Here is a 24,810-nt window from a genome sequence, read left to right as displayed (position 1 = left end):
CGGGTTTCAGTTTTGTAGAGAGAATAGGATACACAATTTCTATTGTATTGAGATGCCTTCTGGACACTGCTCAGCTACGAAATGTATCTGACTTTAGCATTAACAACGGCAGCAGGACATTAAATTACAGTGACATACGACTCAGATAATGCCAGGAATATTAAGGAAAGTATAAAATTCATATAAAATCTCTTTTTTATTTTCTCCAGTGGAGTATACCTTGCCAGCTGGCCAGCTTCACTGAAGTTTAAGGTACACATTATAACAGTTCATACAGGTAGCATATTTACCTCTGCAGCTGCTGTACCCACGGTGGAGCTCTTGGGTACGATCTAATATCTCTGTGCTTTGTGTCTTAAGGGTGCACAGCTCCATTTATTGCGCCTTACGCAGTCTTGCCTTGTGTTGGCGAGATTAGAGATCTCTCCCTTGTAACCAGCAGACTAAGTAGCAGGGCACATGGGGTCTGATTGCCTAGTTAGCTTAGGCCAGAATACATTGCCGGTTTACACATTACGACGATGCTAAACATCAGAAGAGTAAGCATTAGCAAGAGAGCCTGACTAATAAGGGATACATGTTCAAAAGCCTTTGTGCACGAATCAATCAACATGTCTCACCAACAAAGCAATCTAATTGAATAAGACAATGGCAGACAAGAAAATGAAAAGGTCAATCCACAACCACAACAGAGAACCCCTATATGTATAAATTAGTTGGGCTGCCATTGATAGCCAAGTATTATTATTACTGTGTTGGATATGTGCAAATTCATCACAAATGTATAATTCGATAAATACATTATTCATTTAATAATTGAATGTTTCAATCCCATGTAGCTCAGCAGGATTGACATGTAAACCAGAACCTACAGTATATTTACACTATGGGTGTATATTTGGACACAACACTTCCTAATATTCTGTAGGTCCCCCTTTTGCCACCAAAACAGCCCTGAACCTTCAAGGCATGTACTCCTCTAGACCTCTGAAGGTGTGCTGTGGTATCTGCACCAAGACGTTAGAAGCAGATCCTTTAAGTCCTGTAAGTTGGAAGCTGGGGAATCAATGAATGCATCCTGGTGCCATGTGCTCTCCACGTGATTCATCAGACCAGGCCACCTTCTTCCATTGCTCCAGCGTCCAGTTCTCACGTGCCCATTGTAGGTGCTTTTGGCAGTGGACAGGGGTCAGCATGGGCACTCTGACTGGTTTACAGCTACGCAGCCCCATATGCAACAAACTGCTATGCAATGTGTGTTCTGACACCTTTTTACCACACAGGCCGGCGGTCGCCCCCCACGTGCATCAATAAGCCTTGGCCACCCATGACCCTGTCGCTGGTTCACCCCTTTTCCTTCCTTGACCACTGCAGACTGGGAATACCCCACAAGAGCTGCAGTTTTGCAGATGCTCTGACCCAGTCGTCTAGCCATCACAATTAGGCCCTTGTCAATGTCGCTCAAATCCTTATGCTTGCCGATTTTTCCTGTTTCTAACACACCAACTTTGAGGACGAAATGTTCGCTTGCTGACTAATATATCCCACCCACTGACAGGTGCTATGATAACAAGATTATCAGTGTTATTCACCTCACCTGTCAGTGGTCATAATGTTATGGCTGATCGGTGTATATATACACACATATATATTTCCCTTGGAAACAGCATATTCAATCAAATTTAAATTGTCCCACAGCAGGACACTGATGGCTCTCCACACACACTACTCTACAACTGCTATGTTGTGAAACCTTTCCCTGAACCATCGATTATCCTGGATGATAAGCGTAGCATGCCCGCTGCAGGCATGTGATTTATCGGCTGCTGGCCTTAAGAGTGGCCAATTTTATTGTGCCAGTTTTGTAGCAGTCCAAATTGCTATGTTATATACTACTTGTTACGTCCTGAGTGAGGAATATAATAGCACAGTAACATAACAGTAATAAATGCACAACAATAGTTTAACATGACTGTTACTTTACTATTATACTTTACGTGTATAGCGCCAACAATTTACGCAGCGCTTCTTACCATACATATATTCAAGGAACATGACAAAAATACAACTGACTGACTAAGGCAAACTGATACATGAGGTAGAGAGGCCCCTTCTTGAAAGTTCCTTTAAGGATCAGAAAGCAATAGAAGACCTTGCACATAAAGAGTGAGGGGTGGGTAGAAATAACATTAATCGTCAATTACAACCTTACTTTGTACAATTTAGTGTTACAGCATCCATCCCGTTTGTGGTTGTTTTAGGACTGTGAGTGATAAAGAATATCAATGTGGTTGTTTTAGGACTGTGAGTGATAAAGAATAGCCCGCTGCACTTAATTGCTGATTACTTTAAAGATCCCTTTGACTGGGACTCTACAGCTACAACTCACATCATTTTCAGCCAACTACATAATGTCTACCACTCATTAAGAACCACCTTTTTTTTTTTTTTTGATTTGGCCTTATTAAATATTCAAGAATAATATATGAAGTTAGAATAACTCACATATAATCTGTTTACAACAAAACAGTCTCTGGCTTCCGAGGAATCAGAAGTCTGGGGACATTATTTTGTAATTGCTTGTTCAAACACTAAAACATTTTTCCCAGAAAAGCAATTATTCAAGAAAGATATGCACACGAAAGCAGATGCAGGGCATCAGCGTGTGATACATCAAGCACTGAACTCACTCCATCAAAACACTGTAATCAGAATGTGCAAACGACTTGGAAGGGAACTATAATAAATGCCCCTCTGTGAATATACACAGCAATCAGAATTATTTAACAAATAACAAACGTCCCATTATAAGTACATTTGTTTGTAAATTTTACTAAAAGTGATAGAAACAGATAAATTAAGCAGGACTACGGCTTACACGGTAAACCTTTTAGCGGAAAATTTATACGATTTAAGTGCTAACACAAAATGTTGAGTACTGTGCTTTATTGTCCTTAAACGAGATATGCTGTAATCTTGCAATAGCCCTGTTACCTCAGATGACCCATATCATTCTGGGCAAAACTGGTAACACTGCTCCATTCTTCATGCCTGCAAGACATCCAAACACGAAAAAAAAGGTGATGCCAAGATTCCACCTCAGTGGTGGTTTCATGAGTGCCTCTGAAGTATGACTATAAACAGGGTTCAAAGTGAACATAAAAACATTATTGTGCTATAAAGACACAGCAGGGCCCACTCCAACTATTTTAAGAGCAAAATAGCATATTGATGAGTATTAAGGGAGTATTTATGGAGACATATACTAAGATCCACTGGACTGTTTTCCAGTGGATTTTTCTCAGCACAGCTTATCGCTCCTTAGCAAATATATCCAGTAGTGATTATTTATGTTAAAAGGGTTTTGTCACCATACAGCTTTCAGCATCATTAAATGCATGTATTAAATGTAGGTCTTGTTATGTTGTCTGTCGAGGAACCTGGTTGTTAATTAGTTTGTATTAAGGTGATGTTCCGTTTGCTCCATTGCCATGCATTCCTAATCGCACTCCCTGTGATCAGCATTTAGGGGGCTCGTCAGAGATCCCAGGGGCATCTGAATAGACCCTCTGGGAGCTATTTTACTATTTTACTCTGATCGTCATTTCTGGTGGTGCCAGCAGATAATGCCAACATGGGAGTATTTGCACCAAGCTAACCGGAAAGATCGCAGACGACTCATCTCCCATATTGTAAAAATTATAAGATATATTATGTCCTAATGGTGATCTGGACCATTTTCCATAGGCATAATAATATGTCCTTATATCTTTAATGGGTTAATGTTCTATAGTTTTAGCCCCTTCACTTTCAAAAGTTGAGAGTCAATCCTCATTCAGCAAGAGACAAATACGTTAACAGTACACAGGGGCAACTTAGAGTAACTAATTGTTTTTTTTTACATGATCATTACTTGAAGAACCTTCAGGGCAAGAAAACAAGTATATCCATGCACGCCATCCCTCCATTGGCCCCACAAATACTGTAGAGAAGAAATACAAATCTACTATTCATTATCAGAATTGGGGTTATTTAGTTTGGAAAAAAGACGGCTTAGGGGGGACTTAATAACTATGTATAAATATATAAGGGGACAGTACAGAGATCACTCCCAGGACCTATTTATACCCAGGACTGTATCTATAACAAGGGGACATCCTCTACGGCTGGAGGAAAGAAGGTTTCTACACCAGCATAGACGGGGGTTCTTTACAGTAAGAGCGGTGAGATTATGGAACTCTCTGCCAGAGGAAGTGGTGATGGTAAACTCAATAAAAGAGTTCAAAAGGAGCCTGGACGTGTTTCTTGAAAGCAATAATATTACAAGTTATGGATATTAGATTAATAGGGACAGAACGTTGATCCAGGGATTTATTCTGATTGCCATATTTGGAGTCGGGAAGGAATTTTCCCCCTGGTATGGGGCAATTGGCATCTGCTTCATAAGGGTTTTTTGCCTTCCTCTGGATCAACACAGTAGGGACACAATATGTATATAGGTTGAACTTGATGGACTTTGGTCTTTTTTCAACCTTATGAACTATGTTACTATGTTACTATGTTACTATAATTTCACCACCCACACAGTACCACGTTAACAACCAAGCCCCAGCAGGAAATATAATGGAGTGTTAGTAAAAGAGCCATTGGCCCGTATCTATGCAAGCCTAAACAGAGCAGCCACCTTAGTGGCAAGTGTTCTAGCACCTGCTCTGTGGGGGCTCCAGCAGCTCTGTGGCTTGGCTACCTTGTGGTGCTCGCCTGGGCTTGGTGCAGGGTTTGAGCTGAGCGTGCGGCAGTACATGACTCTCCGGCACTGTGTTTATACATGGCCTAACTTGCAAGCCATCGGCGTGACCATACAGAACTGTCATCACCAGGCAGCTGTAGTTATAATGATTCACATATAATTTGTTTACCACAAAACAGACTCTGGCTTCTGAGGAACCAAAAATCTGAAGACATTTCAAGACCTGTCAGACAAAAACCCAGAAAACAAAAAAACTAAGCTCTGGAGGGCGTATGCATATATATATCTTTTGCACAATATCTACACCCAGTTGCCAGAACATTTTAGGTTTCTCCCATCACGTGGACATGTGGTTGTTTTCATTCTTCACTAATGTGTGTATTTGTACTTTGGGCTCCTTTCAGTTCTGAAAGGTACAAAGAAATATGTGGCACAACCAAGTGCCAAATATGCGCGTAGCTCTTGAACCATTTAATACTTGTGCATCTGGATTAGCTTTAAGACGGAACAACGTAGGGCTGTCTGTAAGTGATGTCTAGAGATCAAGGGAGATTCAGATTTCACAATATCACTAATAAATCAGGGCTTTTAGGTCTCGGTTCAGAGTGAAAAATCCATTTTGTAACATAATTGTTCCAGTTCTACATTGGTAAATATTGCTCTTTAGCTGTATTATGCTCCAAACAAATATTATGTTGCTAACAAAGAGTAAACTGCTGACACAGCTGTGACTATCAAAGCATACCCCTTGGGTTAAACTCTACACCAGAGACCAGTATAGTTATCCTCAGTTGTATTTTTATTGGATAGATGCCACCCGGAAGTACATGCGCCAAATTAGATAATTTTTTTTAAATGGATCCAATAATTTAACAATTATTAGAATATTTAATAAACCATTATAATAGAGGTTAGAGAAAGAAAAAAAAAATAACAGCATAGTCTAAACATGGAGTTGCTTCTCTCCCATTACGGAGACCTTTGGTGAAATCTGGCATTACGGAAGTCACTGAAGACAAATGGTCTAATCATTTTTTCTCTGTGATGTTCTCTGCATTAAATGAAACAATTCCTGATAAGTGGGATAATATTGCACATTGCATATGATAAAATAGAGTACAGAAAAGGCATGTGTTAAGAGCAGGTTCATTTAAAAGCCCGGAACCTTCAATCTTCTAGATATGTAGGTGTTTGTCTTACAATGTTACTGTAGATATCTTGTAGGAACAAAATAACTGAATAATCTTGAAAATACAAACTTGTAGATTGGAGTCATTTTTTCAGGGCACTATATGACATCATGAATCGGTCACACATGAACAAAATAACCACCCATTACTTGCTGGCATTAGACCCAGTGCTTATACAGAACCATGGCTATTCAGGGAGGTTTCCAGAGAGCGTACCAGCTGAGCTGCAGTCACCCCGACTGCAGATGGGCATGACCACCTTTAAGGAAACAGCTTAAAAATGATATTAAAAAAAAACAAACAATTTCTAGTAAAAGGTGACTTATAAACTTACAATAAAGAGAAATGTAAAATATTACTCTCCAAAAATCAGATGCAATGTAATCTCCAGCCTCATAAATTTCACTGTTAGTAGAAAAGCTTCATTATTCTATATTATTATTTTACTGCCATTTTTACTACAGTCGTTGGCTTGATGAAAACTTAAATCTTTTAAATGTCAGCTCCAAAGTGATTTGTCACAAAGCAATCTAACTCATTTTTATCACACAGCCAACTATTCGAAATATTATTATTCTTACCCAGTAATGTATTTCATTAAACCAATTTTCCTTGGTTTCAGAGGAAGTTAGTGTGTAAAAGAAAAATCTAAAATTTCTAAAATGACCATTTGTAAAATCCAAACATCTGATGCACTGTGAGGTCAACTTCATGTATCTTACATTCTTCTTCCCATCAGTGCTGGATCAAGATTCCACTGGGCAGGATACATTATCAACCATTTTACTGCTAAGGGTATACAGTCCCCCAACAACAAATGTGTGTATGTCACTTAATGACATGTGTTCTTTTTAATTGGTAATCGCAGTGATTACAACACTCTGGTCAGCTCTCATTAGTTTCTGTGGGACTGCTCGGAACAGGGTCCAAGACATTGGCCTAAGCTGGCCTGTTGTTATTTTCCTACAATTAGCAATATAATGCTAATTTCCTTCAAAAAGTCATCTTTAAACATTTCTCTCGTGGGAAAAAATGCTATTTCATACTAACACTTTAATGTAAGGCTTAAGTTCTTTAATTTCAAGTAACATCTACCCATCCTAAACTTTGACACATAGTTTCACATAGCTAAAAGTACAATGTTTTTTTCACACATCTAACATAATCCAGATGCAGCCTTGTTGTTGGATGGAATACAAGAAGGCAGCAGCAAGATAACTCTTAAGTAATAAATGGATTGCCACTAGGGTTTTAAAGAAAAACATCAGGCCAATGGGAAAGGAACACACATTACAAGCTACTTTTTGGAAAGTCTGCAAAAAACCCAAACTGAAAACATCCAACACAGAATCCTAACACGTAAACTGTTATTGTAATTCAGAAAATTAGACTTTCCCCATAGCTGTCAAAAATGGGTATCCCACTTAATGTTTTAGGTTTAATCACATATGTTTCTCATTAAGTTCTCTCCAGGGTTATTGGTTCCTACGTGTGCGTGTGTTTACTTAGGCGGTTGTTCTGTTTTTCATCTTCACATTCATAGACTGATATCGGTTCATTAAGTTTCGCGTTGCTACTGCTTAAGAATGTTCTTTTAAATTCCTATCCTTTAAAGAATCTGGTTATAGCAACACATGGATTCATGCTGTGGCCAATGGAGAGTCTAGACTTCATACGTCATTAGACAAAAACTGGAGCATTTCTTGCATAGAGCCCTGCATACAAACGAATCATTACAGATTGATATCTGCAGAACATTTTCTTCAATAAATATGGAGCAATGATTTCAGTCCATAGTTGCAGTCTTCTCATTGGTAAACAACCCTGTTGCAAGATTACAGTTAAATTAAAAAAACTTTTCTGCACAGTCTGCACATTGTATCTACAGACTGGACACTTCAGACAGCACTTCATAGCATATGATAGCTTTGTGGTCATCTAATCTAGTTTCCTTCCTAAAATGACTATGCCACCTAACCAACACAGTTATCCTCAACGGCAAAATATTAATTCTATATACTATACATTAACCTTGTGTAAATTGACCAATGACAATTCAAACAAACACTTTATTACATTTTTGGTCCAGTTGTTTTCGGACAACGAATTACATTTCCTGGCCCTTCAGTTCAGACGATGCTCTCTCAATCACGTTTTCTTACGCTATTGTTAATGCTCTCTCATGCTGTCTCTGAATGCCTCCCTACCTTCTCCGCTGACTTCTATCCTGTCCCGGTCTACTTGCCTTGCAAGTTTTGCTTCTTCTCTTGCATCCTTTTGTTCTTATTTCTTCATCCGCTTACTGTGGACAACTTGACATGGCCTCCCAGTGAACTTCCGCAAAAAGGACAGAGCCTTCAGGCACACCCTCTCCACTGACTGGCAGAAGGGGGGATGTCTCCACCGAGAGAAGAGAATAATGAACAGAAAGAGAAGCGTTTCTGCAGCTCTCTTTCTAAACAAATTTACCTTCATTATTTTGGTTAAATCAATATTTGGTGTGACTACTCTTTGCCTTCAAAACAGCATCAATTCTTCTAGGTACACTTGTACACATTTTTTAAGGAAGGTTGGATTTATGCAGTATCACTTGCTCGTATCTCTTCTTTCCCAGAAGATGTTTAGATCAGGGCTCTGTGGGGGCCATAATATAACTTCCAGGACTCCGTGTTCTTTTTTACACTTAAGATAGTTCTTAATGACTTTGGTTGTATGTTTGGGGTTGTTGTCATGCTGCAGAATAAATTTGGGACCAGATGCCTCCCTTATAGTATTGCATGATGGATAAGTATATGCTTGTACTTCAAAGCATTTATGATACCACTAATTATGACCAAACACCCAACACCAGTTGCAGAAATGCAGGCCCAAACTTGCAAGGAACCTCCACCATGCTTCACTGTTGCCTGCATACACTCATTCTTGTACCAGTCTCCAGCCCTTCAGTGAAGAAACTGGTTTCTGCTACAGCCAAATGTTAACTTTTTACCAGCCCACAACACCTGCTGCAATTTCTTTGCATCCCTGCACTGTGTTTTTGTGAATGGTTGAGCTGCTTGGCTTTGTTTCCACTTTGGAATTAAGGCTTTGTCAGGGCACGGACCAGGAAGTCAAGGAGAAGCCCTGGTACAGACAGGCTAATAGAAACACACATAAGGCTATATATGTATACAATACAGTCTGTATTGGAGTTAACACAAAGGCAGAAGCACACAGCAGAGAAGTCCTCTGGCAAGGCACGTGGCAGGGCACACAGCAAGATAGTTCACAGATATGATGCTGAAGCTCTTTATCCCTACACCTGTGCATGCTTCAGTCTTTCTTGGTGGGGGAATGGCTCGTTGCCCTCCCTAAATGTGCCCATGATGCTGTTCATATATTTGTAATGCCATATTGCATTTTATCCCTCTGCTCAACTATAAACAGAAAGTGTAACACAAAAATTTAGCTAAAACAAGCTATAAATAACCTTGTTAGCATTTGTCTGGGAACTATTTTGTTATTCTCAAAGATGCTTAACCATTTTCTCATGCCACATTAAATCATACTTACATTTAATAATTTGGGAAGATATTCCTCATATATAGACAATAGGCTTTATTCACTAAAGGAAGAGTTGACAGGAGGGTTTACATGCGAGTTGTGCTTTAACTCATTGATTTCACTGTACATTATGAAGGGTGAAACCCAGCGGGCCTCTGCTGCAGGAAAAGATTGGCTGACCCTATGCAATGACACTCTCCTCATCCATTACATTTTACATTATACAGGGCAAGATAAGTATTTTTTTTGCAAAGACATAAAGAATAGTTAATTGAAGGAGATGAAACCATAACTCTCTTGCCAACTCTCCGTTTAGTGAATAAACCTCGATGAATGTCTTTTAAATCAGCCATTATACTAACCCCACAATCTAGAAATGTCCACAGCACCACAGAGGGATCTTCCTCCCTCTTAGATCACATACCTACAACAGTTTTCCACAATGTCAATACAGCAATCATCTCTTTCCCGCATGCTTTCTCCCTTAGTGTCATACTCGACTACTCATTCACCCCTTATATTCAGTGTGTTTTAAAAAAATTGCAAAATACATCTTAAAAAAACCTTTCCCAGATTTCCTCCTTCCTAACATAAGATGCAAGTAAGTTTTGTGTTCATGTATTGAGTACTCTAACTCTTAACTGGTCTCCCTCATACCGGTTTCGTTATAATCAATCATGAATGCTGCTGGACTTTTCTTCCTTACCAATGCTGCACTAACACCTCTTCCCTCATTTGTTTTCACTGGTTGCCTCTAAGCTTCAGGATTCAGTTTAAAATCCTGACTCTCACCTTCAATGCTCTTTATAACGGCTCCCCTAACTATGTCTCTTCTCACCAGATATACTCCCAACTGGTCCTTCTACTCATCAGATGATCTTCATCTGTCCTTCGCTTCGATTTCTACCTCACACACACATACAAAAGACTTTTCTAGGGCTGCTTACATCCTTGGGAATGCCCACCATAGCTTATCTGGCTCTCCATTTGCCTCTGGTCCATCAAATAAATTCATTGAGATGCACTTCTTCAGGAAAGCCAGTTGACAGGTTCACTCAACCTCCCTTGTCCTCCCTTTTCCTAGGCTCATTAATGCTGCTGGTCTGTACTTATGCCTATCAACACAACTTCTTCTAGATTGTTAGAGCAGGGCCATCCTTACATTTTGTGTCTGGATAACATCGCTGCATAACATGATGGCACTCTATAGATCAATAAATAATAATAACATGGATGTTAATGATATCTCAGTATTGCTCTTGTACCATAGGCAGCCTTGGGTGTGACGTCACATGCACTGGATTGTAACAATGTTACAAACTTAAAAGTGTGGTTTTGCTGTACTGTTCACATAAACATCTCAATTCTGGCACTCATGAGTTCAAAACTTTATGTAATTTACTTTAAATCATATCATTTTTCAGTGAAACCACACAGAGAAAAAAATGGGCTAATGAAATGGGGCAGTCAAGGAGTGGGCACATTATGTTAAACACTAGCTATAATATTCACAATTGAATCAATAAAAATCTGAAATAAAATAAATAAATTACATACAAATGTACTCATGAACATAAATCATTTAGCAATGGATTTGGCATCACCGGCACAGAACGTAATGGCACTGCTGAGATTAAGAGGATAACTCTGCAGGAGACAGATGACAAAGTGCCCAAGATCATGCCAGGTAAATTAGCAAATTATTCTCCATTATTCAGTCTTCCTAAATAAAAAAATGACATGTTTTTTTTTAATGTCCAGAATTTATGTTGGTGCTGCTGTTTCTATTGCTAATTACATGTGAATGATTTCTAATTAAACTGCTATTGAGCAACTATAACCCAACCATCTGGCAGAAACAAAGCAAAATGCATTTCTCTAAACAAGATTGTGCAATACAACAGTTATGCATTTTGAACTCATTATATTTCCTGGAAACTGTTTATTTTTTCCATCCTAAACCCATCATATATAATTGTAGTGGGAACCCACCAGCTGCTACAGATGTCTGCACTTCTTCACCTGCAGTAAAAGGTTTATGGTCAAATGCAAATGGTTGCCAGCATGAGGCTTTGCTCCAATGGCTAAGGAATTCAAATAACATTATATATGGCCTAAATATGGTGGATCTTCTAATCCACATTCCTGTTTCATGTTTAGCAGGCTAAATGGCATGGATTGCAATAGGTTTCAATTAACGAACCCTTATCTCCAAATATGACCATCTTTGTTCTGCCACAATTTCTTTTCAATCGTTATCACTTCTTCCTAGTGGCGTATTTAACTTTGATGCTGGCCTAGGCCTAAGGCAGGGCAGCGCCTCCTGACGTCCCCTCTCATTTCTACTGGGAGTCAGGATATGACAACATATCCTGGTGCTCTGCTTTTAAAGAAGGCGTAGCACAGAAGGAATCTATGGTAGACTGTGCCAACTCATCACAGCCGTCCATAGTGTTTGTGGGGGGGATCAGTGGTATCCCTTTTAACTGGTCCATTGAGTAGTGGCATTACAAAGAGCCTGATTGTTCAATCAGGTTGATCAGGCTCAGTATTATGCGGCAGACGGGCAGTAATCCCCCTGGACCAGCCGCCATAAGCTTGGACCAGAACATGCCACTGCTTCTTCCCACTTGTGTATTTAGGATTTTACCTAAAGCGTTGCTATTCCCTTTGCTATAATTGCATTCATTATTTCCAGAAACCAACTGTTCTCCCTACCTTTAAAATCTCCATGCCACTGACCCTCACTACAACCAAACTGTTCTCACCCCAACAGCCCCTCTCCTTCTGTCATCATTCCCCATCAACTCCCTAATAGATTGTAAGCTTACGAGAACAGTGCCCTCTGCTCCTTCTGTACCTGCATATCCTAATGCTTATTGTCAATTGAGCATATTGTTAATTTTAATGTTATTGTTAATAACCCCTATGGCAATAGCCTTATAGAATCTACTGGTACTCGTAACCCATGTATAAACTACCTCCTGCAACAACAATAAATTAAGGTACATTCTTTGCAGCACTTGCTGACATATTACCATGACTTGTTTATCAAAATCATAATACGTGATCTAAAGAAATCCATGAATATCTCTAAGCTGTGGTACTTAACAGCTTTGCTTTCCTTTTGGGTTAGTGGGTTCAAATGTGTAGTGTTTTTAAAGCATACATCATCTTTGAAAACTCGAATATGCTTATACTTTGTAAACAAATGAGATAAGTCCCCAGGGGACATGACTTTTAGTTTCCTCCAATATGATTCATCATGAACATTTGTCAAACAAACATTTGAGATAAGGCCAGTCTTTTAGTCCATGTGCGCTTCCTGTACAGCTCGAAGCATGGGAAAAAAGAACTGTTGCTACTTCTTTGGAAGTATGTCAAGTCCTCCAAACTTTCAAAGTATGTCACGTACTGCTCAATGAACGTTATTTGCAAGTTATTCCATTAGATCAGAAATGAAACTTTGTCAAACATGCATTTAACCATATGCTAATGAATTTCGATAGTATGTTAAAAATGTAAAAGCATGAGTTTTTGTTATTGGGTTTGTTTTGATTCATTAGTATTTTCACAAAATTAATACACTTTTAGTAATAAAGTAACATGCTTGTGAATAACAAAACTATTTTAAGGGAGCTTATTTGGAAGGAAATGTAAGCATATACAAAAATATTTAGAATATGTATTAGACCTATGCATTTGGATTTGTAAAAATTGCAATTTTAACAAAAATTTGCCAATTTTGGCAATTCAAAGGAATGTCCGAAAACGAAGAGGTACCCCCCTGTTTACCAATTAGGTTTGAACTTAATTTGGCTTTTCAAAATAATTTTAACCAGCTTAAAAATTCTAACAGTGGTTCCAAATATCACAACACATTTTTAAATGCACTGTTAGCACGAAAATGCAACAAGATGAGCCGAATGGTTCTAATGTACTAGTCAAATCCCAATTTGGGATTCCCAATTAGATTTTTGTCTGTGCTTTTAGCTGTATCAGGAGTGAGTTATGCATCACAGATCTTTCTCATGGGCATCTACAGCTACCCCAATAAGAAAGTTAACTTATGAAACAGCAAGTCAACAAGACATGGCATCTTTTTCTAGACAATCGGATGTTAGGCTATGCTATGGTTCAACAGATAAGCAACGGACCGTTAGAAATGAAGGAGCTACTATTACTTTCAGACTGTGCATAGGTCACTAATAGTGACTTTGGGCTACCTGATTGAATTAATATGGCTTCTCTGTGAACCTGGCCACCAGGTGAAGTTCTGGGAGAAAATATAGGAACAGAGCTTATAGTGCAATAAGCTTGTGTTAAATGTATTACAAGCTTATTGCACTGTGAACTATTTTTTGGATTTTCTCCTATATGGTGGTTGCCTAAAAAAAAACCCTGAAGATTCTGCATTGAAATTTAACAAGAGGTTTTTTAAGACGCAGCACTTGGTTGCTTTACACTTAATCCTTTGTGAACTTAAATTTATTTCCTATTAATTGACTATTTAACCTTTTGATGCCAATACTTGGAATGAAACATAAAAAAGAAGCCACTATACTATGCTAAATACTCCTCTGATTTTGTAGTGACATGGACTTATTTACTACCGCACTTTCACAACTATTTTCGTAGGAGGTTATGGATTCTTTGGGAATTGCTTACTCATGAGTATGGTTTTAATGTGCAGACTTCATTTTCATCTAAATAGTTTAGACAGGTCACTGAATTGAGTCGTCAGTGAGCACATGATATGCCAGCAGGAAGTAAGCCTATGAAGAAGTTGGTTTACTACATAAGAAAAGGGTAGGAGTTAACCATATGCCATGAACAATCAGTGATTAATTTAAGATGGGTGATGCATGAACAATAAGGCTTCTCTTTGTATCCAATATTACATTCTCTTCATCACCCTTGTGGCCTTATGTATCTTATTTTCCATTCAGCTCAGTTCTTGTCTTCGTCGAGGCATTCATATAAAAAGCTGGGTTTTGAGAGTATAACGAAGAAGGGGTTAGTTTGTTTCCAACATGCTTGCCTAGGTAGCTGACAGACCAAGCAATTACAAAAAAGCAGTAATGTTAAGTGTTGGCTGGTCTTTTGACCAACTTAACTGAATGCAGCACGAGGCACTCTGTGTTCCTTGTTCAGTAGGGCTTTGGTAGATTATGTCAAGGTTTGTGTAGGGTACATATAACAACCTTTAGAGCAGGACAGGACCTGGGCAATCATATCAGTGGTAGAGCTAATAATAATAATAATAATAATAATAAAAATTATAATAATTGTTGTAAGTAAGTCTCCACCTTGCAATGTTGGCCTAGTAAGCTTTGGTCACAACATTCAACCACCAAGCCTACAATAGACTTGCAAAAAAAGTACAATTATGCAGGTTACCTAAATAGCATGCTTTTGCCTTTAAAGGATATGAATTTCAATAATAGAACAAATATACTGATTACAGTAAAATGTGCAGCTATTTAAAAAAGAGTTAAAATTATTCAACATAGTAATTTGTACAATAGAACAAAAAAAAAATCAGTAAAATGTGACATGAAAAAATGACAATATACTGTATAGGTGAAAAAGAGGATATAACTTTAACCATTCATGTAAATTTATTGCAGAGATGTCGGTGCCACACAGAGGTTACCCTGCCATGGTGGGCTGCTTTGTGGATGGAAAATACCTTGAACTTGGTTTCATGGTAATGTGCAAGCTAGTGCTGGCTGGTATGTAAGGAAGTAAAAACGATGCTTTTGGAGTGATCTCAAATTTTTTATGTGTTACATTAATGAAAGAACATAGACACCAAAGTAATTAGTTTACAAGCTGCTTCATGAAAAATGGCTTATAACCAACAAGCAGAACACTTACTAAATGTTCCTCATCCTCTGCTGACTAATGTTTTAGAGGTTTACTCTTTTGCCATTTAGTCTGCAATACATGTTGCTACAAATCAATTTTGTATTCTACTTTCAGTGGTCTGCTGTTGTAATTTCCAAACTTTTACTTTTCCATTACCTTTCAATGGACATTTTGATGTATACTAAACTTTGTATGCTTTACTTGATGTGCACTATAAAATGAGTAAGGGGGCACAAGCTTTAGGCCAGGTATCATTGGATCCATGGGAACTTCATAGGGTGGGCTACCTGGAGCTCTTACTCTTCTGTGGGAGTGACTAGCCAAGCATAGGATGGGGTTAGCCTGAGGCAGCCTTTAAATGGGCTCAGAGTGAGAGATGAAGTGGACATGGCTAAATGCCAGATAAAGAAATGTGTAACTTTATAGTAGACAAGAATCATGTCTACCAACTTTCCCAACATCAAACCTCAATCAGTTAATATTCTTGTCTTAGATTCGGGATAGTCCATTCCCATCCCATGCACATTTCAGTTTGTTGAGTGTTTTAGCCTCCACTGCTTCTGCTGTGATGCTTTTCCAGTTATCTTCCACCCTCTCTGTAAACTCAAACTTCCCTGTATCACATTTAAACTTTTGACCCTTCATTTTTAAAATTCCCCCACTTCAAAGAAAACTTTCCTCCTTACCATTGTTAAGAATCTTTATGTATTTATGTATTTAAATGTTTCCATCACATCCCCTCTTTCTCTCTAGTCTAGACCCACTATATGGCAAGTAGTGGGCTGGACATATACACAGCGGAAATAATGGAAATTCACAATGAGCTCTTTTTAGTGCCTTCTCACAAACACCTGCTAAAATGTACAGCATATTATAATACCCCTGGACAAGTTTATATAAAATTCAGACACATACGTAGCAGCCAATGTTTTTATAAAGGAAAAGGTACCAGGGCAACCAAGTAATAAACCTGGGATGACCCTGCTGGAAAAAGTAAAACAAACAAACAACAAAAAAAAATAACACACAATGCCCTTCAACATCTGTGTTTTCTCATGCCCTGGTTGAGGAAGGAACACAAAATTATTCACTAGTGATAAAATGCTTCTAAAAGTCTTCACAGCTCAGAGGGCAATTTTATAAATACCTCTTGCAGCCCTCATCTAGTACATAGTTCAGTGGGCTGTATTAACTTTATGATGAAAACAAAACACACATTTCTGATTATGGTAGCAGGACCACAGCTTTTATTTAGTTTGCATCAAAACACTGATCAACAAAATCAGCCCTAGGATCAAACAGTGCTTGACCTACTTGCGCCCCAGAGGGGGAACAGAAAGCAACATTAGGCAAGAATGGGCAAACTCGACTTTCATTTTTTTTCCTTCCAAATTGGCATAGTATGAAGGTGCGTGCTTAATAGGACAAGCAGGGCGGGCAATCCCCAAACATGTTTAAGCAGCATTCCTGAGCTATGTGTACCTACTGAATTCTGTCATGTCCAAATTACTTCTCCTAAAGAGTACCACCTACGTGAACAGACACAACAGAAAATGTTTGTCTCCACTGAGACAATCCTTTCTTATAAGTCATGCTGCTTTGTTTTTTATAGGAATCAGTATCTGCAAGTATACTCTTATCAGTCCATGCATCAGTATGCTTTGTCTATAGGTAAGGGGGGAAATAGTCACGACTGTCTTTAAAGGGTCCCCGGAATACATTAACAACACATGTTTAATAATATAGTTGATATTTCATAATGTTTTAGAGGTAGCCATCGGTACTGTTTAATGTAGGCAAATTTGGCTCCCTGTTCTGCGGCAGAGGGGCTGCCCCCCCAACTTGCCTGTCTAGGACAGAAATACACCACTGCCTATAAGAACCAGGAATATACTAGTTTCTCCACTGCACAATGGGCCAGTTAAAATGGGACATCACTGATCTTCCCAACTGGCCCACTAACCCTATGGAGGACTATGCAAAGTCGGTACAGTCCTCTGGAGTTGATTTCTGTGCAGCACCTCTCATCCTAAAGGCGAATGTGATGTCATATCTTGGCTCTCAGCAGTAAGGATCATAATCTGGTGGCACTACCCTGGGTTAGGCATGGGTCAGTGCCAAAGGTAAATACAGCCCTACTTAAACCAGAAATGTGAAGCATCAAGTAAGAAGTTTGGATTCCATGTCCTAAACACAGGATATGCTCACAGAAGAATTACCGTATTCATTATAAATATATCAAAAAGAGATGTTCAACAGCACACACTTAAAAATAGAAACAAGGGTAATTAAATAAACCGAGGTGAGAGAAACATCTACAGACATTCATTACGGGGGAGCAGAATCAAAGAGGTTATCTGTCTTAATGCCAAGTAAAATTCCTACAACCCACCAATTGGTAACTATTTTGTGAAAAATAAATCAAGTGGTCAGGCAATTTAGGGAATGCGTATTTCTATTTAATGTGGGATTAAATATGTTCCTTCCAAGCAAGTAACACCTTCATTCCCATGTTAAACCCCACTCTGCTCTATGGCATGCTGGGATATGATACATTTTATTACTGGTCTACACGAATTATGTTCCAGTATTATGTTGTTGGCAGATTTGCATGCAATAAATCAGCCAACAACAGTTTTTTTGTGATTAATCTGGACTTTTGAATAGAACTGGACTACAAGGTTTTTGTGTCTGTATTTCATTAAAAGCTATTTGTCATTTAACACATTTCTGTCATCACTTTGTTTACCGAGTACAAGTTTCACATCCAGTACCTACATTTCTTTTCTCACAAGCTTTTATTGGCTTGTTCAGAGCACAGGCAGGACTTGGACAAACTTATAGCACATTTCATCTAAGGCCTGATTAATGTTTTACAGTACTTAATAAAAAACGGATTGCACGACATGTGAAATATTAAAGCATATTTTTATTCCATTTAAAAATATTTCTTATAGACAACCAAAATAAACGTATTTAATTGGGAAGTAAATACAGATCCAAATAATGTTTCCAATATTTTAAAAGTTCTATAAAGTTAACTGAATTTAACAGTCCCACACAAAACACTCTTGTTATTTTGCCATTTCGGCTTCCTGTCCTTCCTTGTCTTCACGGCTGCATTAATAAGTGGGCAAAGTAAACATATGCCCCGGGCTGACCAGCAACCCACCAGACCTGGCCCTTACATAGGCTCATGGGACTCAGCCAGCACTTGGAATCATGCAGGAAGAGAGGATTTGATTGGAGGAACAGGGAGAGAGTGTGCCCACAGGCTCCACCCTTTTGCCAAAGTTCACCGGGAGACCAAAATAATAAAGACAGGTTGGCTGAGAAAGAGAATTGTTTTTGCATGTCTCTTTCTCCACAAATCTATTCCAGCCTCTTGTTACACAAAGGTCAGACCTACCCTTTGTGAACAATTTTGGACCGGCCCTGTGTGCCAGGTTTTTTTTTTGCATGGCTCTTTTATTCAGCATGTCCAATATGGCACTTCTCAAACCTATACCTTAATTTAAGTGGTTCAGTTGTCCATGTCAACTAATCCAGCGGAGGATGCCTCTTTGAGATCCAAATTCTTCTTTTAAAATAATGCTAATCACAACACGTAAGAACAACATTTGAGTCTAAATGGAAAGTCAGTGTGAATTCCACAAAAGTCTTTATACCGTAGTACATTTTTTGAAAAACATCTACTACTTGAGAACATTTTGGAAGCTTTCCAAGTACATGTAGAAAAAACAGAACTCAAATGATGACTTTTGCTTTTTATAAAACAGTGCAGCTGGCATGCTAAATTCAGTCAAGCAGTGAATCTGTCATTTACCAGATTGGAACCCACAGCAAAGCAAACTAGTAGACAGCCACCATGTCTTTGTCCGCAGATATAAATAACTCCAGCAGCATCCTCACTTGTCTAGTTAAACATCACACTTTGCTCTCACTTGTTCTACTCTTTGAATTCAGTCCCTTGTGGTTTTTCAATATTTTCATTATGGCTTCAAAACTCACAGCAGTGACCCAACCTCCACAGCTGGGAAATGACACAGTAGAGACCATACAGTACAAGATACACAGGCATGATGCAAAAATAACAAGTAGGTGTTGTGGCTTACAGACTGCAGGGTAATCTCAGGGTGTCTTTGTCCAGATGCAAGGTCGACTGATGATGTTTATGATAATGCACAGATGACAAAGGGATTCAACAAAGATGGGGGAAAATAGAATAAGAGCATCTAGGGACACTAAACAATGTATTGGGAGACAGTCTGATAGGGATGGTGGCAGAATGAAGGAAACCAATAAAAGCAATACAAGGAGAATATTAGACCACGATTAATGTTTTTGTAAAGGGCAACTAAAAAAAAAAAAGTAAGTGGCAACCCATATTGAAATTGATGTGAATTGATGGTATCACTAGAATTCTTATCTTTCTTTTGGTCAATGTATGTGAACAGCATCAATAGTGCGAGATTTTGGATAAAGAGCAACCCTGGTACAAAGTGATAAAAATGTGTTATTAGGAACCAAAGATACCTTCCTGATTATTGTTGTCAAGTGCGCCGCCGTGACACGTACCTTTGGCGCTCGCGTCGGCTCGCCAGTTCCCGGCACCTCCGTCACTGCCGCCGACGCCGTGCGCACACATCAGTGTCACCGCTCCGCCTCCAACCACGATCCGACGTCCGCAGGGCAGCCCTGTCTCCACACCCTCAGCCGGGATCGCGCCTGCACACCGAGGACGTGCAAGCGTGTCCCCTACGCGTACTGCCGGGACCGCGGTTATGACGCGTCGAAGGTCCGCGTCAGCCGCGACCTATTTAAGCCCCATTTGTATCCCCAGTCTTTACCCGTTCAAAGTGTTATGCTTTTTGGGTGTGCTGTTTCCTGCCATTTCTCTATTGCCTTGTGTACCGACCTTTGCCTGTTATTTGACCACGATTCTTCTCTGCCTGCCTACGACCCCGGACCTGTTTAACCGTTTTTGCTTCTGATCTGCCTGCCTTGACCTCGGATACGTTTCACCTCGCTGCCTGCCATTGCCCTTGATCACGGACTGTTTACTGGACTTCTCTAACAGTGCATATCTGCATAGTTGGATCCTCCTTCGCTACCTGACCCCGTGACAATTGTGTTAGGTATAAGTTCTCCAATGTACCCTACAGAAAATGAATCTACTAAAACCTTTTTAAAAAGCCACACTGAATATGTGTATCAATATGAGATCAGGTTAAAAACAAAACCAAAAGAAATTATGTATTGAAGGTAAAGAGGAGCTGGGTGATCAGGTTCCTTCATTCTGATGGTATGGTTTTAAACTGACAGCATTTTATCATGGGAAGTAGTTTTTTTAGGTTAAAGTACTTACAAAGTTCTTTAATATGCATTCATCATTGATGAGGCTGTTTGGAGCAGTGGGCTGTTCCTTTAAATAGCTGAATTAAATTTTGCTACTGCTGAAGAGTATATATCATAGTTATGCCTCTAAGAGCAAACAGCTGTACAAATAAAGGCTGGAAGACTGGAAAAGATACATATTATGAAGCTTTTTCATACTTAGTTACTATAGGGTTATGCCTCCAACACAGGCATTAAGTCAGCAAAGGTTACAGTACCCCCTTTGGAGAAAGAAGCACTTCTTCGTTCCCGGATACCTCTCTTTTAGAGCGTTCTTGCAAAAGCGAGGTGTTCTATTCTACACTGACACCGAAAGGGTTAAAATACAAAATAGTGATTTTCCCAAAGTCATCCAGCGCCACAGCTTCTGCACAGCTGTCTCTTATTCACATACATTCCAGTGATTAGTGATTTGTGTGTGTGTGTGATACTCAAGATACATGGCATTCATAAGACTGACAGGCATGGTCTAAGGAGCTTCCATAGAACCAGACTGGCCTCTATAGTATCTGGAAAATGTAATTGCTGGAACCCAACTCCCATCCCTCTGTCTTCTTTCTTCGTCTGCTGCTCCAAGAAGTCTTCTTTCTTCTGCTTCTCCGTGGACAACTGGACATGGCCGTTCTGTGGCCTGAGGCTCTGTGCTTTTGCGGCAATTCACTGGAAGGCCATGTACAGTTGTCTACGGAGACGCGGGCAAAGAATGGAGACTTTCTGAATCGTTGGATGAAGAAAGAAGATGCGCAGCACTGACTCAGAAACACAGAAGAGGTCAGCTGAAACGGTAGGGACACATTTGGAGAGAGTCAACCTCTGGAACAGGGTAATGGGATTGATGGTCCACCAAATGCTTGCAGCTGTCCAGTCCTAAATTACACCAATTTCACAACAATATATCCTTTTTAAAACATACAGACACTGTTTTGTTAAATGATACACATATTTATGTTATACATATTGTACTATAAAAATTAACATATTTTTTTGGTTTCACAGATGTGTTCTAAAACAACAAACGGTAGTTATTAGTGTATTCCATAATACAGTACCCAAAAAGGTGTGTATATGCTTCAAAACACAAGCATCAGCAGGGTACTGGGCTATGCAACAACGAAGGGGTCAAATATTATTAAGCAGGAAAATAATAAGTCCTGTTTATATGTGCACCCATCTGAACTGAAGAGAAAATGATTTGCCAAAAGCATAAAACATGAAAAATGTGTAATATTTGGAAAAACAAATCTCAAACCTTTTCACAAAAAAAAGATATTTTCCACATTGGTTTATGGCATTTTTTAGAGTCCACTATCCAGCCGCCAGTGGCATTCATGACACTAGGCCCACATGCACAGCTTAAAAAGAAAAATAAAAGGTTACTAAATGTGCTGGTCTTTTTTTAGGCTACATTGTTTTCGTAATGCAATTTGTATATTTATACAGACTGATGGAAGCGTGCTAAGAATTTTACATTCTGTGTAAAAGTGGTGAAACAAAGCCCTGTAGAGGGGCCATTTTTCAATATACCACTTGGGATGAAGCTACCCAAATTGGAAAAACAGAAAATGCAGGAGTTTGATTTAAGGTCCTATGGCCACCCCTGACTTCTTACATACATCTAGAAGCTACGACATCAAAGACACGTTCTGTGTAGGCAGCCTCTGTCATGCAAGTAGAAAAAAGCTTTGCCGTGTTGTGGAAAGGTGGCACAAGTGGTTGCCTAAGGATTTTCGTTTGAATTTTGTCATTTTTTTTCCACTCACGCTCATTTATTCTCTCAGGCTCTTTCGCATTCTCACTCACTTTCTCTTACACTCCCATTCACAGGGACACAGAAGTAATTGGCAGAGAAGGCAGGGAGACTGTTGCCCAAAAAAGAACAGACAGAAAACTAAACGAAAAATTAATTCAAATCGTATTTGTCCCATTTGCACAAGTTTGATACATATCATATACAAGGCCTGTTGCAATGCAAACCAGAACACAAATATCAAGGGTTCCACCAAATATGTACAAGTATAACATGTGTACAGTCAATAATATTAAAAATAGTATATATCTTAGACACCAAAACACTCATACATATGAAAGTACTGCACTGTTGCAGGACCATCAACCATTCATACAACAAATATAGCACAGGGAAGCAAAAGTTAGTTTCAGCGTGTAAAACTGTGGTGTTATCACAGGAATGACACCTGGGGATGGACAAAAAGTCTAAATGGTCCAGGGGATCAGGTGAGGCTGTCAAGGAGCAGTCTTTCAGCAAGCTGAGAATCACCCTGCAAGTCTTGGCCAGCAACCTGTTTCCTACTCAAGATCTGACATTTCCTAGCACACCAAAAAGCGTCCTTAACAGAACACTTTGGGGTCTATTAACTAAGGGGAGGGTTGACAAGTTTGCAAAAATTTTTGCTTAGGCTTGGCTAGCAACCTGCTCCCTACTCAGGATTTTAATTTCCTTAAAACATTCAACCTGAATAAATCCTAAGCTTATGATTACAGTCATGATAGCTGTTGACTAAAGTATATTAATACAACAGAATAGCTCTTGACCAATAGGGAAAAAGCATAGACTATATCTTGAGTATTTTTTTTAACTTATTTACCCATTGTACAGCGCTACGGAATATGATGGCGCCATACAAGACAATACATAATAATGCTTACATTTACATTTCAGTAAAGTAACATTTAACTTAATAACTTAAATACTTTTCCTTAGTTTAATTCTTAAGTCCCTTTTTAGGCAGGATGCTAAATTAAAATGACAGTTGCTAGTGTTACATGCGAGCACAATTACTGTTCTACAAAAGCAATCCCGATATGAAAAATGACTGGTTAAGTACAAATGGAACTACGGATAACCCAAGGAGTAATGCTGCAGAATTTTACATTTAACCCTTTCATTATGTGGAATGAATGACCAATGGCACTTTTTTACATAAAGAAACAAACTTTAAGAAGTCCACTGCAACAATTGTTACATACACGTGTATCCACAAAGCATTATCATGTTTGTTTCCAAACACAGGTACAGTTGAATCATAACTAATAGCAAGAAGTGACCTTAATGAACTAGTTTATTAGTTGACCCGTATTACCTCTACTCACTGCCTCCTACCACTTTAAAAAAGTTGGTACGCTTTAGGCACATTAAGTACCTTCAGTGAATGAAGAACAAAAAAATAATGGCATGCAAAAAGATAGGTATTCAGGGGGGATAAACAAAAAGCGGTGTGTCTTTTATGAAATCTTTTAGGGAATAAAGGGTTAAAGCTTTCAACCACAGCTCCCTGCCAGCAGATGCACATCCTCCTCACCTGCATCTTATTGTAATAGAGAGTATAAGTTATGCGAGTTACAGCAGCCAGTTGTGTAATAGGCTCGGCGCTGACCACACAAAGGAGTCCAGCCTCACCTTGAAGTACGCCCTCTGTAGGAAGTTGTAGGGAACTCTCCTGTAGAATTCACTCTTGATGTCCTCGCTGACCCTGTGTCTGGACACTGCCCCCAGTATGCTCTCCTCGCACCGGTTCACGCAAGCCGCTCTGGCCAGCATGGCACTGAAAAAGCTCACATCCCAATCTCTGGGCTGCAGCTCCAAAGGATACTTGTCCCTGCAGTCCAACCTGCATGTGATCTTAGTTTGCCTCAGCGTAGTGTAGCTGCTGATAGCGTTTTCCATAAAGTCCACCACTTTCTGGTAGTCGTTCCTGTAATACGCTTCTATCCCACTGTCATACATCAGGTCATAAGGCTCCACACCCCGCTGACTGCTAGAGGGCAGCAGGGGCAACAGGAACAGGACACACAGCCCCTTCCAGATCATGGCTCGGCTCTGATCCCACTCCCACAGTAGTAAAGGGGTCCTATGCTTCTCCTCTGAGCACCATGTGCAGCTCTGACTCACCGAGACTCCGGCAGCCGGCAGATCTTAAAGGCGTACGCACGAGTTTTAGGAGGAGTCCACAATAACAGCAGTAGTACTATTGGAGTAGTCCAGCAGGGGGGCATTTACACCTATCCTGCAGGCTACACAGCCATAAGCAGGGGATGGAG

General features: G+C 39.4%; 1 protein-coding gene across 1 annotated transcript in view; it reads right to left on the bottom strand.

Annotated features, from left to right (window-relative positions):
* The window catches only part of LOC149282212 (prolyl 3-hydroxylase 2-like), a 70,999-nt gene extending 46,491 nt beyond the window's left edge, over positions 1-24,508 (bottom strand). The window contains exon 1 of the mRNA XM_089498484.1: positions 24,170-24,508. Coding sequence (XP_089354610.1) covers positions 24,170-24,496 — 327 coding nt within the window. The 5' untranslated portion in view covers positions 24,497-24,508. The remainder of the gene's footprint in view (positions 1-24,169) is intronic.
* Positions 24,509-24,810: the final 302 nt, after the last annotated feature.

Source organism: Sceloporus occidentalis, unplaced genomic scaffold (assembly GCF_023333645.1).
Source record: "Sceloporus occidentalis isolate IW3139 unplaced genomic scaffold, rSceOcc1.0.p SCAF_121, whole genome shotgun sequence".
NCBI lineage: Eukaryota > Metazoa > Chordata > Lepidosauria > Squamata > Phrynosomatidae > Sceloporus > Sceloporus occidentalis.
This window is presented reverse-complemented; position numbering and strand designations above follow the sequence as displayed.